Below are 12,477 nucleotides of genomic sequence, written 5' to 3'. Positions count from 1 at the left end.
CATACTCAACTCCTCTACTTTGAACCTGGAGTTAGGATATAAGACTGTGATAAGTATTATATGAAGCAATTGTTAGCTAATCAGATTTCTTTAATTGGTCAGCTGAGAGTCTTAAATCTAAGCTTTCCCTTCATGAAAAGATGCTTCTCTCCAGTGCTGGAACTGCCGGGTAATGTATTTTAGCTACCTCTTAAATATTTTAATATTCTGAAGCAATAAACTATAATAACAATGTAATTTGCAGGTCAGGAGGTTACTTGGCAGTCAGCATCTCAAGAACAATGCCAGCACGCTTCTCTCCTGTGCTGCGACAGAATGATGGATTTCAATTACCTGTGTGGCTTTTGTAACATTTAAATATTACAGCCTTGGTGTTTATTCAGTAAGTTGAAGCTGGTAGTTGCTGCTAATCTGGACTCGCACATTTATTACTTAACTAAATTAGGCAAACAGACACAGACAGGGTTAACCTGGACAGATTTATTAGATTCTACACTGACATTTTAATCACTATAATCTCTGTGGTGTTCTTCAAGGCAAATATCCATAAGCCTATTGCTTACTGAGATTTTTTTTTTCCAGTGCAATGGTGTCCATAGGAATTTAGGAATAGGAGTAGGCCATTCAGTCCTCGGAGCCTGTTCTGCCATTGAATTAGCCCATGGCTGATCTGTATCTCAACTCCATTTCCTCACTTTTGTTCCATATCCCATGATACTCTTACCTAACTCAAATCTATTGATCACAGTGTTGAAAATTTCAATTGACCCAGCATCCAAGGCCTTTTGTGGAGCGAGTTCCAGATTTCCACTACCCTTTGTGTTAAAAAGATCTCCCTGATGTCACTCCGAAATGGCCTAGCTCTAAATTTAAGCTTCTGCCCCTTGGTCTGGAATTCCTCACCAGAGGAAATAGTTTCTATGTATCTGTCCTATGGAATCCCTTAATCGTTATAAATACCTGGATTAGGTCACTCCTCAACCTTCGAAACTCAAGGGAATATAAGCCACAATTGTGCAACGTGTCCTCATAATTTAACTCTTTAAACCCTGGTGTCATTCTGGTAAATCTGTGCTGTACCCCCTCCAAGGCCAATATATTTTTCCTGAGGTTTGGTACTCAAAACTGAACACAGTATTCCAGATGAGTTCTGACCAAGGCTGTATACAACTGAAGCATCACTTCCTCACTTTTGAACTCTAACCCCCTTGAGGTAAAGGCCAACATTACATTAGCCTTTCAGAATAATTTTTGTACCTGCGCACTAACTTGTAGTGATTTGTGTACACGGACACCGAAATCCTTTTGCTCCCCCACAGCTACTAGTCTCTCACCATTAAGAAAATAATATACAATATATAGTTTAATGTATCCTCCGACTCACTGTGAACAACGCTATGGGAGATCTGCTGGTATATCTATATCTCTCCAAATGTAAAAGTTTTGAAAGCATCCATCATACTTCAAAATGTCAAAAGTGTGAAAAAAAGAGAAATAAAGCCAGTCTTTTCATGCTGATGCCTTCTGACCTTGGACAATAAATTTACAAACTTCCTTTACCAAAAGCAGTGAACCTGCAATTGAGAGGATCTTTACAGCAATGAGACTGTAGCCTTAAAGGAACAGGGCTGGTTCAATGCAGCTCCAACTTTAGCAGCAGAATAAAACATTATTTGTTACATTATATAATGCTCCTTTCAGTATAAAACAGCCTGTCATCTAACATACCACGAGCAATGCCACAAGAGATCTTCTATGAATTAACCTTCTTTACCATTGCCTCCTTTAATGACCTGATTGGAGGAATATCCAAGATAATGACAGTAAACTGAATTGGGAAAGAGTTATATATAATTTTCTCCTGATAAATGACATGGACCTATCACCAGTTGAAGTGCCAGTTTGGCACAGAAACAAACCACTTGATTACATGTCTCCTCCAGCAAACAGCAGGACAGCTTGCTTGAACATAGATTCCAAAAATCCCTCATAGTTCCATGGTCTCTCTCTCATACATATGTATAAATGAATTAGCAGGCTTTCATCTCTCCTTTAGGCTGGCACTGGCTGGATCATTTGACTGTTTACTGCTTATACAATAGATAATAGTATTAACTGAGTATAATTAAGTCAGCCATCAGGCTTGGCCTTAGCCTTAGCCTGAAGTCCTGTTAAGCTTTGTATTGCCTTGTCTTAATGAGTGCATTTCCTGTAGAACTCAAAACAAGTCAACAGAAAGCTTAACAGGTCTTCTGAATCTGAGCTGCAATGGAAGCTGTCAGAGTTGTCAACAGAGGCTCCATTATGATGGGCGTCACTATCGTGTTCATGGAGCTGACCATCCGCTCCATGATTGACAGATTGGTCTCCATGCTCTGCGCAAAGCCTCAAGCTGGACTCCTTCATGCCCTGAGCCATTGTACGCAAGCTCACTGGTAGGCTGCTCAGTGCAGCTAGCATTTCCTGGTGTGTGCTCATCAGCCTTCTTTGGTAGCATGGGCCCTCAGTCAGCATTTGAGTGCACTGCAGCAGAGCTAGATAGTGATCTCTCCCTTCGGCGAGCTGGCACATGTGGCGCCCTATCCCCCATCCTAGCTCCTGCAAACTTGTGCCCAGTGATTCATCACTTGAAGATGCCTCCTCGAACCTACCCTCTAAAGTATGCCTGACTCTGAGCTGGTGCTTGCAACGGTTAGATCAAGTGACGTGCATCTTCAGGAATGCTGCCCTCCTCTTCCTGAACTGGCACAGGGACCTCGACATTTTCAGCACCTGAAATGAAAGAGAGGGACAAGGGTTAACCTTTAGTGCGAAGGGAGAGCAGAAATAGAGAGATGACTGGCAGCTGAAAGCAGCTGCGGTTTGTCATGCAGAGTCTATCTCATAGAGTGAGATACAAGTGAGAAGGGAAGAAGAGGGTAAGATGTGACGAGACCTCACGCGGCATCTCCTCCAGTGTTGCCACTCACCACTGCTGCCACTCACCACTGCCATAACTCGCCCCCTCCCATTGATGTGCAGAATGTCCCCCTCGAGTGGGGAGAGGGTGTGCAGGCAGCCTCTGGCTTCTCCGGCTGCCGTCTGCAGCCTCATGTTGTGCGTGACCTTCTCCTTCAAGAAAGAAGGGGGAGTGTGTTGGTGACACCTTTGAGAAATGTTTTGAGAATGTGCCTGTCATGGCGGAATAGTGCAGATGTTGTCTACAAGATGTGAGGTGTGGAGAAGTGAGGTTTGCAATAGTAGTGAAACTGGGAGGAGAATTTGGTGCAGCGAAGTGTGGTGTAGTGATTGCAGGAGAGTGAAGTGAAGCGAGGGAGGGCCGTGTTGTGAGTAGTGAGGCTGGAGGTGTTGTAGGTGTGACGAGAGAGTAATTGAGGAGAGAGGTAAAATTATTACCTTGACAACTCTGGTGAGGTCATTAAACTTTTTGCAGTCACGTCCTAGGAGGTAAGCCCCTTGATTTGAGCTCCTCGGCAACCTCTTTCCACTGGTGGTTTGCTTGGAGGGCTTTCTGCTCCCCAGGAAGAACAGGATCTCCTTTCTCCTGCCCACCGCCTGCACAAGTGCCTCCAACGCTGCATCGGAGAACCTGGGTGCCCTCTGTAGATCTCTTGTAGCCATTTTGCACCTTTTAGAATGTTTCAGTTTGCAGTTAAAGTGCACCTTCCCTTTAAGAGGTGTTGGCTTCCTTGAAGTGGTGTCAAAGACATCCGATTACTTCCCCTCAAATAGGCACTTAGCCAATAAACTACTTGGGTAGAGCTGGCTGCAGGCAATGAAGGCCCAGCTCAAATTTCACCTGGTGCATGTGAACAGGTATGGCCGCAATTGAATAAAGTTGCATCTAATTTGATAATTATAATCAATACAAACCTTTTGAAATGGTATAACAATTGTAGAACCTGATACTGTCTGTGGCAGACTTTCAAATGTATGCGCTATTAATTTAAGTTTTTAAATGTTTTACTGCATGGTATTTAATTACATACTAAAAGTAACTCACCGTCTGCTGTTATAAATATTCACCTGACACAGCTTTAATGCACAAGTGCTGCAGATTGCTGATTGAACAGAACTCAGTTTGTGGGCATCCAGCAAAATCTGGCCGTGAGTCAAGAAAAAGAAAAATCAATCAAACTCAAACAGACGCAAATAGTTCTTAAAAAAAACTGTTGCAGTGTGATGTACAACAGCAGTATCTGCTGTTGTTTGTTTTTGGAAATGTGCAGCCCTTTCCCTCATCTCGCAGCTCATCTATGATCTGTATGTGTCCTGAATATTGCAGTGGTGAGGATTGTTATTATTAACTTATAATTCCACTGTTAAGTCTAAATTCTGTATTTTTGTTGACAAAGATCTACAATGGTACTTAGGCCCCATCAACTGAAGGAAAAATAATTATTTATTCCAGTTTTTGTCGATCATTTAACTTTAAATTTTCGGTGTCATATCTAGTTTGGATACCCACTGTCAGAATTAAGTACAGTTAGATGCCTTTGCTCTGACTCAACAATAAAAGAGAATCCAAATCTCCAAACTACAGCTTCCTGCACCAGACATATTTTTGGCCGGTCAGACTGAGATTGTCAGGTTAGTGCCAAATTGTGAGCAGTTTTGTGCTTGGGTTGAGAAGACCCAAAGTAATTTCTTAGTTAGGATTGTTATTTCTGACAAATGGAGGTGCATTATTTCCCATCACCGTGGACTGGATTTGATCCCAGGTCCAGCAAGGAATAGGGCAGTGCCTATATAGGGTGGACATCCTGTCACAAATTCACATTATTTGTGAATTTGCAGCTTATAAATGAAAACATTTGCAACATGACTGTGAGGGGTCTTTGGAAAGAAATCCAATCGAATTATGTTGGCCAGGTGGCAGAATTGCCTTAGTTCATTTTGATTGACTGCAGTCCGTGTCACTCAGGGCAAGTCCTTCCCTTCAGTGTAGACAGTGGGTATTTCAATTTTTAAAAAAATTCTCCTGCCATTCGCAATTTTGGACAGCCAGGCCTACGGTTTCCATACTGCTGTAGTGGAATCGGTTATGTCCATCCACTTCACCGTCTCAGCAGGATGCTCCAACTGACGAGCCTCTGTCTGAAGGTCGCGGGTTCAAACCCCATTTCAGGACTTGAGCACATAATTTAGGCTTATACTTCAATGCAGTACTGAGGGAATGCTGCACCATCAGAGGTGTCGTCTTTGGGATGAGATGTTAAACTGAGGCCCTGTCTGCCCTCTCAGGTATGTGTAAATGACCCAACTGCACTATTCAAAGAGTATGGATCATTCTCTGGTCATTCATCTCATTGCTGTTTGTGGGACCTTGCTGTGTGCAAAATGACTGCTGCATTTGCCTGCTAAAAAACAGTGACTACATTTAAAAATTGTACTGAATTTTTCAGTGGTTGCCTCCCACAAATGCAGTCGCACTCTTCCCCTCCAAAAATCCTAATGGGTTTGTATAAAACTGAACAAATTTAATCCCATAACAAGAGAGGAGACAGTTCTCTCCATATCTCTTTTTCTAGTTCTCTCCTTTTCTAGTTCACATTCATATTCATAAAAAGACAGTGGCAAATATAAACATTTTAAAGATGAGGGGAAGTGTGTCAGATGTAATGAAATCTTAAAGGCATTCGTAAAGAATTTTGCTCGCCCTGGTGCACAGCAGAAATCTTACCAAGGAGTAAGTAATTTAATTCTCCATTATTTTAAATTACAGTCTGAGTACATTACAGTAAAGAAAACATTATACTATTATGGCAATTAAGCAAAATGCTTAATTGCCATAATTGTTATATGATATTGTTATCATATAACAATATATTGCCATATGATATTGTTATCATATGTGAGCTAATGAAATATTATTGAAATTTTTGGTGTGCAGACAGTGTTTGCTCCAGTGGGAGACAAAATGCTCCGAGTATAGTAGTATACAAAAAAAAACTCATGTACTGGCTTCTCACCTCAGGTTACGAATCTGACTGAATTTCCGAAGAATTTCCACTTTTTATTTTTGTTTTGCTGCAGTATTGCTGTTAATGGATGCGGCTCTGCAGAGCTTGAGAATGCTAGCATGTTAAATGGATTTATTATTCCATCCAAGCACTGTTGAATTCAGTAGCCCCTTGCTCCCCTGTGGTAACAGATCAGACCACTAGCTGCTGATAGGTGCTAAAAGGAACTGGTAGAGCTAATTTTGTTACATTTCTCCCTTAAACAGTTTGCCTTACTATTGGATTGCTTCCAGTTAGCTAATGGCCCGGATTTTCCTCCGAGTGGTGAACAAATGGCGCCCATCGCTCGTTGACTTGCACTTAACCATAAACTTTTCTTGTTTCTTTTTCACTGCAAGTTTTTTTGGCGATGTACCTATTTTTGGCGAGATTGGTTTGTATCGATCAGGGCAGTGCAGGAACTTCACGCTGTTCCATTCATTTGAACGGTGAGTCAGCCAGCGAGATGCCGTTCTCGCAAAGCTTAGGGAGGAGCAGGGCATCTGGTGCAGCAACTTCTGGATTTCCGCGTTTAACTGCACATGTGTAGTCACCGGAAGTTGTTGTCCCAGATGCACAGAAATAACTCTTAGCCCTGCTAGCCTTGCCGTTATTTTCAGAGGAAAATCAGGCCCAATATTTTTCTAAGTGTAATCCACAAAAATGTATTTAGAAAACATTAAGAAGTGTACATGTTCAGTGGCTTTAGGGGCTTTCTTCCGAAGACCAGAAAGTTAATCTCCCAATGTTGTGATGCTAGACATGTGGCTGTCTATATTGAGGCTGTCAGGATGTCAAACAGAGTGTTTGCATGTTAGACAATTAACAAAAGAAGATTGTTAGAAGATTAACAAAATTCATATCCATGCCGAAACAAGCTTGATACAAGGAAAGCTCTGGTTGTAAATCATTTTACAACAAAAATGAATTGAATTTTCAAAATTGTCTATTCTTAGCAATCATATCATGAGTGCTGCATTTATCTTTCTGCCAATGCACAAATCTATTGTTTGGTGAAGTTCTGCAGAATTGCCATATAACTATTTTTTATCCCTTGCTTATTTATATGAAAATGATTTGTGCAGTGCTGTTTGAGCCACCTTGTTTGTTCTCAGATCACACCAAAATCACAAATAATCTCAACTAATTCCCCTGATAAAATGATGGGTTTGAATCCCCCCCCCCACAACTCCTCCACCCCCCAAAGAGCATCAATAAGTTGATATTTTTTAATAACAGAAAATTCTAAGTGTTCACTTTGAGGCATCATGTTGTTACACCAAACCACTGTGGCAAATGTTTTGTTATGCATTAATGTTTCATAACTTGACTATTTAAAGTTTATGTACACATTGTATAACCCAGGCGGAATGGTTGATAAATGACATCTGTGCTTTAACGATGTCATGAAACCACGAGTTCCGTATATAAGGCTCCCGTCCTGTTTCAGATGGGACTCTATGTGCCAGAACTCCCCACCTCAGCAAGCTGAGTAATTTTGGAAAAAGGCACTAAGTGGGCGGGGCCAAATCCTGCTCTATTTTCCAACCACTACCATACAGTTTTTGGATGTAAATTGGGTGGTGAAGAGACCAAAATCAGCCCCATTGCACCATTTGCTGTGAAAATCAGGCCCCGAATTAGTACATGTATGGTATAACCATTGCAGCCATGTGCAACTTGATTACAAACATTTTTGTCTGTACCAATATTTAAAAGAACCAATTACAGCAGTCAACAGCTCAACAGCACAATGATTGGTTATCCACTGTGCAACAGAGCTGTGAGAAGCAGGTTCAAAACAGTGAACAGGTGTTTCCACACAGAGTGGAAGGGAAACATTGGAGGATAAATCAGCTCAGTGCTTACACACCTATCAGCTTATTAAAATGCAGCATCTACAGAGGCCTGATAGCAGATTATTAGCATGTCCTGTTGGATGGAGGATGGTACACTCAATTCATTCTGATTGTGAAAAGAGCCATTAAGAGCAATAGGCAACTTCATGGCACAGGAAAGGGAAACTGAAAAAATGAAAACTTAATATAATGTGCAGAGTGGAAGACAAATACATTTAAGAAGAGTACCCTCGTATTTCATACTTTTCATTCTAGTCATGAAGCTGAACACATTTGAATGAACTACTTTACCTTTCCATAAGCTTTCAAAAAGAACATTTCATTTCTCTGCAACACAGCAGATGAACAAGTCAGAGGGAAATACAATGTGGAGCTGCGATATTCTCAAAGAACCTGTCTTTATAACCCATACTCCATTTGTTTTATTTTTAAAGCAGTCCTGCAAAGCTGCTACATTTTCACTGAAGCACTGCTCAGTCAATTGACCACACCAAAAAAATCAACAAATTGCCACTTTGAAGATGAAAGTGGTTGGGGACTGAATGGGGAAATGTTCCCTTTGTCCACTCATCTATTAGGACTTCTCATCATTTCCATAAAATGCACATTTGATAGGCTTTACATTCTTCAACCTCAACTTGCCAATCAATTATCATAATGGTAATTTCCACTTCACTGCTTATTTCCTTTTGTGAAATTCACAGCAATTTGAGTTGCATAGTAACAGGCCTTCACGACATTCCACGGGTTTAGTCTCTGTGGTCTAAGCTCACAAACTCAATTATTTGCAACATGTTGTATTGTACAACTCATCTTTCAGTACATATATTGAAGCAGTGTCGGACAATGCATTGAGCTAAAGGTCCACCATTTCAATTTAACCACATCGACCACTTGAAAATTAATTTGTTAGTCCAAATGATCCAGGGTTTTTTTTTGCTATCTCTTTTTCCCTTCTGAAAAAAACCAACAGTGTTTTAAAATCCCTCTCTGTGTAGTGCGCATCTAGAGTTACATAGGTTTCTCCTGCAAACTGCACTGCTGATGTGCCGATTAGCCTTGTCGAACTTAAACAATATACATGGGTGAACTCAAAAGAAAATTTTAAATGGGCATTAATTCACAATGAAAGGAAAATAAAATTTTAGCACAGCTTAAAATATAATCTTTATAAAAATAGGATTTTGTGATGAATTGTCTTGAAATAATGTACTACAGTATAAATTGATCATTCAGACAAAGCTCTCGGCTTTCTTTTTCTATTGCAGTGAATTGAAGAAAAGTAGAATGGATTTGTTCTTCTTCCAGTCTGTCTTGACTAGCTTTCCTGCCTTTTTCTTTACTTATCTTAGTCTCTTGCTCCTGGCATCTCTCTCATAAGTCGAAATGATTTCCTCTGGTCACTCTATGTAACAACATTGTAAACAAATGTGTGAAAATTTCCTCTGATTGGTATTTCTGGTGAAATTTTTGAAGCAGTAATAGAAATCTTCCTGCATTTGCATACAATGTCACTATACATAGCAACAAGAGGAAAACACTCCCACATATCTCTCCTTATTGCAACTTTTCCTCTTCCTCACTAATTTTACTTCTCCCATCTTGCTTATTTCTATCCTACATAGAGGACAAGACAGAGCCTAAATGCTATGCACAGCATTGCACCACAACTTCACGCAACATGGGGTCCCTGTTATTGAGTACGCCTGCTTAGTTAGGCACTGGATTTTTTCCAATGGAGGATACTGAGTGATAAATATGAAATGTATCCTATGTGAGAGGGATTGAATAATTAATGAGCATTGCTTTAAAGGGATAGATTCCTTATTCAACCTTCCATCATTCTGCTTGTCCAAAGGGTGTGCTATAAAATACAACGACTGAGGAAACTGTAATGTGCTTGTGAGTTTTATTTAGTCTGTTGCAAAGCAGTGGATACTGGGAGACATTCCATACCTTTATACTAGGCAGCTGTTACAGGTTACAGGTTTGCCTAAAATATTCTCTTGTGTTCAGTGGTGTTGGTCACTCTGGTAAGCAGCCTGAACATCTTCCATTCAGGAATGTGCTTGTACAGCCCAATCTCTAATTATATGATCGTATAAACCAGGAAGAAAACAATAAGATTCCTTTGTGATCTGAACTGCGTGTTATGTCTTTCATACGTGCCCTCACATGCACTTCTCCAGTCTTTCTGAAAGTGGACTGAGACACTTCGAGAGACCAAGCCAGATCTGAATTGTTCATCTACTTTATTTTATTAACAGCAAATGAACATGCAACGAAACAGATGCAATCAGATCTCACATTAATTCAATTAACTGCAGAATCCTTCTCAAGAACAGGATAAATAACTTTAAAAATATGGCACATCATGCCTGTTAGTGGCTTCACTGAACCTTTCCTGGTCCGCTTTCTGATCCTGACTGGCTCCTTGCTCGACCAGGCTTCCTCCCTAGACTGGGCTGGATGGCTGCCTGCCCATTTTTCCCTTTGTCCCTTTATTCTGTGTACCCAGCCAGTGAGAGGGCCATTTTCACAGGGACTCTCTCTCTCAGTGGGACTCTCTCTCTCAGTGGGACTCACTCTCTCAGTGGGACTCTCTCTCTCTCTCTCTCTCACTCTCTTCTCCGATCAACGATTTGCCAGTAGGCCTGCCAATAAAACTGGTTTACTCTCTCCCATCGTCGACCCATTTAAAATAAACAGGTTTAAGACCGGGTTAAAAAAATTACAGGCATAACTTTAATAAAACAATTCACTAGTGTATTAAAAATAATGCACAGGGGGAATTAACTCCCCCCCCCCACCACCCCCCTGCTCCCAGTGAGAAAATTATACAAAGCGAGGTATAGTAAAACTAAATGACTTGTTTTTATTGAGAATCAAACTTGCTCTAGCTGATGGGTACACTATTTCTCTTTAATCTGCCACTCCATTTTTTTAGTTTTCTTGCCAATCTGTTTAGATTTTCTCTCAATATTACAACCACAACTTTCCAACATGTGGGTGAAATACTCCTAGGCTTCTTCCAACAAAGGATACAGGAAAGCACCATTGATTAATTCACAACTACATACTGGGCGCCCTGGAAATTCAGGCAAGGAGGCCTGAGGTCTGCAACACACCGGAAATGTGGGCACAAGTGCAAAGAGAACCGTGAGCCTGTGTATAATCTGGACGCGACACTCATTAGACTCCCAACTTCTACGTTAATTAGGCACCTGCCCCATTATGCAATTGGAACCCTACAGCTATGCTCCAGCCTCCATGGAACAGGTGCTGAAGAGGAGGCCGACATTAAAATTTCAAGATAAATTGACCCTTTGCTCCCTTTGCTGCTGGCAGCCGATAATGGAGCCCTAGCATTCCAAATGGATTGTGACAGTCGTGCCTGGAACACCAGAAAATGGAATGGACTTATCTCACATTATCTGGCAAGGTTAGCCCATTTTTGCATAGGCACTTGTGCAACAGTATCGGCATGAATTGCACAGTTCTTGGACCTCATTGGTAACCCAGATGTGTGGAAAATCGCAGAAAGAACTTGTGTAGACTAGTACACAAGCTCAATATGGCAGCAAACCACCACCACCAATTGCTAATTATTCTTTCTGGATACTGATTGTCTTTGTATCTTGTCAAGCTCCCTGCAAAATAATATAGCCACCAAAATTATAAAGTTGAATATTACAAGGTCAAATACAAAACCGTTTACAGAAAACTATTTGTTAGTTCTTTACTAAAATATCCTCAAAAAAGAATCTTCCTAATTTTTTTACATTTTTAATATGCACACTACTTTATTTCTTTAAGGGTTCAATTTGACACGTGAAATAAATGTATTAATGCTGTGGAACACTTACTTGTTTTTCAGAACTGAAATATACTTGGATCTTTAACCAGTTTCCAACCTTTGTGGAGCAAGACAATCGTCGCTTTGTGTCTCAAGAAACCGGAAACTTATACATATCAAAAGTGGAGGTATCAGATGTTGGTGCTTACATCTGCGAGATAGAAAACACAGTAACTAATAAGAGAGTTCTGAGCCCACCTACCCCTTTAGTACTACGTACTGATGGTAAGCTTCACTTCAAATCTCTATAGCAAAAATAATCTTAAGCACCCAATGTGAACAACTCTGAGTCTAAAAATCTGACACATGACCCTTTTATGTTTGCCTCTGTCGAGCACCTTTGTAACTCTGTTACCCATAGGATGGGTGAAAAGCATGCTCTGTACACTACTGCAACCAAATTTAATTTTTATTTAAATCTTGTGGCAAAGTGTACTCAAAATATTAAAAAAATTACATAGGCATTTATTCCTCTATTGGAACAGACTTAGCTATGAAAGCTTTTCTTCCCACTACACCCTTTCCACCCTTCCTCCCAAACAAAAAGAAGGAATAATGAATAATGAATGGCCAGGTACCTCTGGTGACCTGCGTGCAGCCAGCTCCTGTGTGCTGGAGTTAACATGGCCACTAGGGATGCAAACATGAATCCTCGACTCATTATCATACAATTTAAATATTAATTTCTTGTTCAGAATGAGCAGAGACCAAACTAAAAGCTCAAGGTGATCAAAGTGTATCCATTATAGATTTATTCATG

At 40.5% G+C, this 12,477-nt stretch overlaps 1 protein-coding gene across 4 annotated transcripts in view; it reads left to right on the top strand.

Annotated features, from left to right (window-relative positions):
• Window positions 1-12,477, top strand: part of LOC137334260 (contactin-4-like) — a 1,825,202-nt gene that overhangs the window by 1,234,044 nt on the left and 578,681 nt on the right. For all 4 annotated transcript variants that reach the window (XM_067998918.1, XM_067998917.1, XM_067998915.1 and 1 more), the window contains one exon: window positions 11,739-11,942. In XM_067998918.1, the coding sequence (XP_067855019.1) occupies window positions 11,739-11,942 (204 nt within the window). The remainder of the gene's footprint in view (window positions 1-11,738; window positions 11,943-12,477) is intronic.

Source organism: Heptranchias perlo, chromosome 17, assembly GCF_035084215.1.
Source record: "Heptranchias perlo isolate sHepPer1 chromosome 17, sHepPer1.hap1, whole genome shotgun sequence".
NCBI classification, from domain to species: domain Eukaryota; kingdom Metazoa; phylum Chordata; class Chondrichthyes; order Hexanchiformes; family Hexanchidae; genus Heptranchias; species Heptranchias perlo.
Note: the sequence above shows the minus strand (reverse complement) of the source record. Positions and strands in the feature narration are given on the sequence as shown.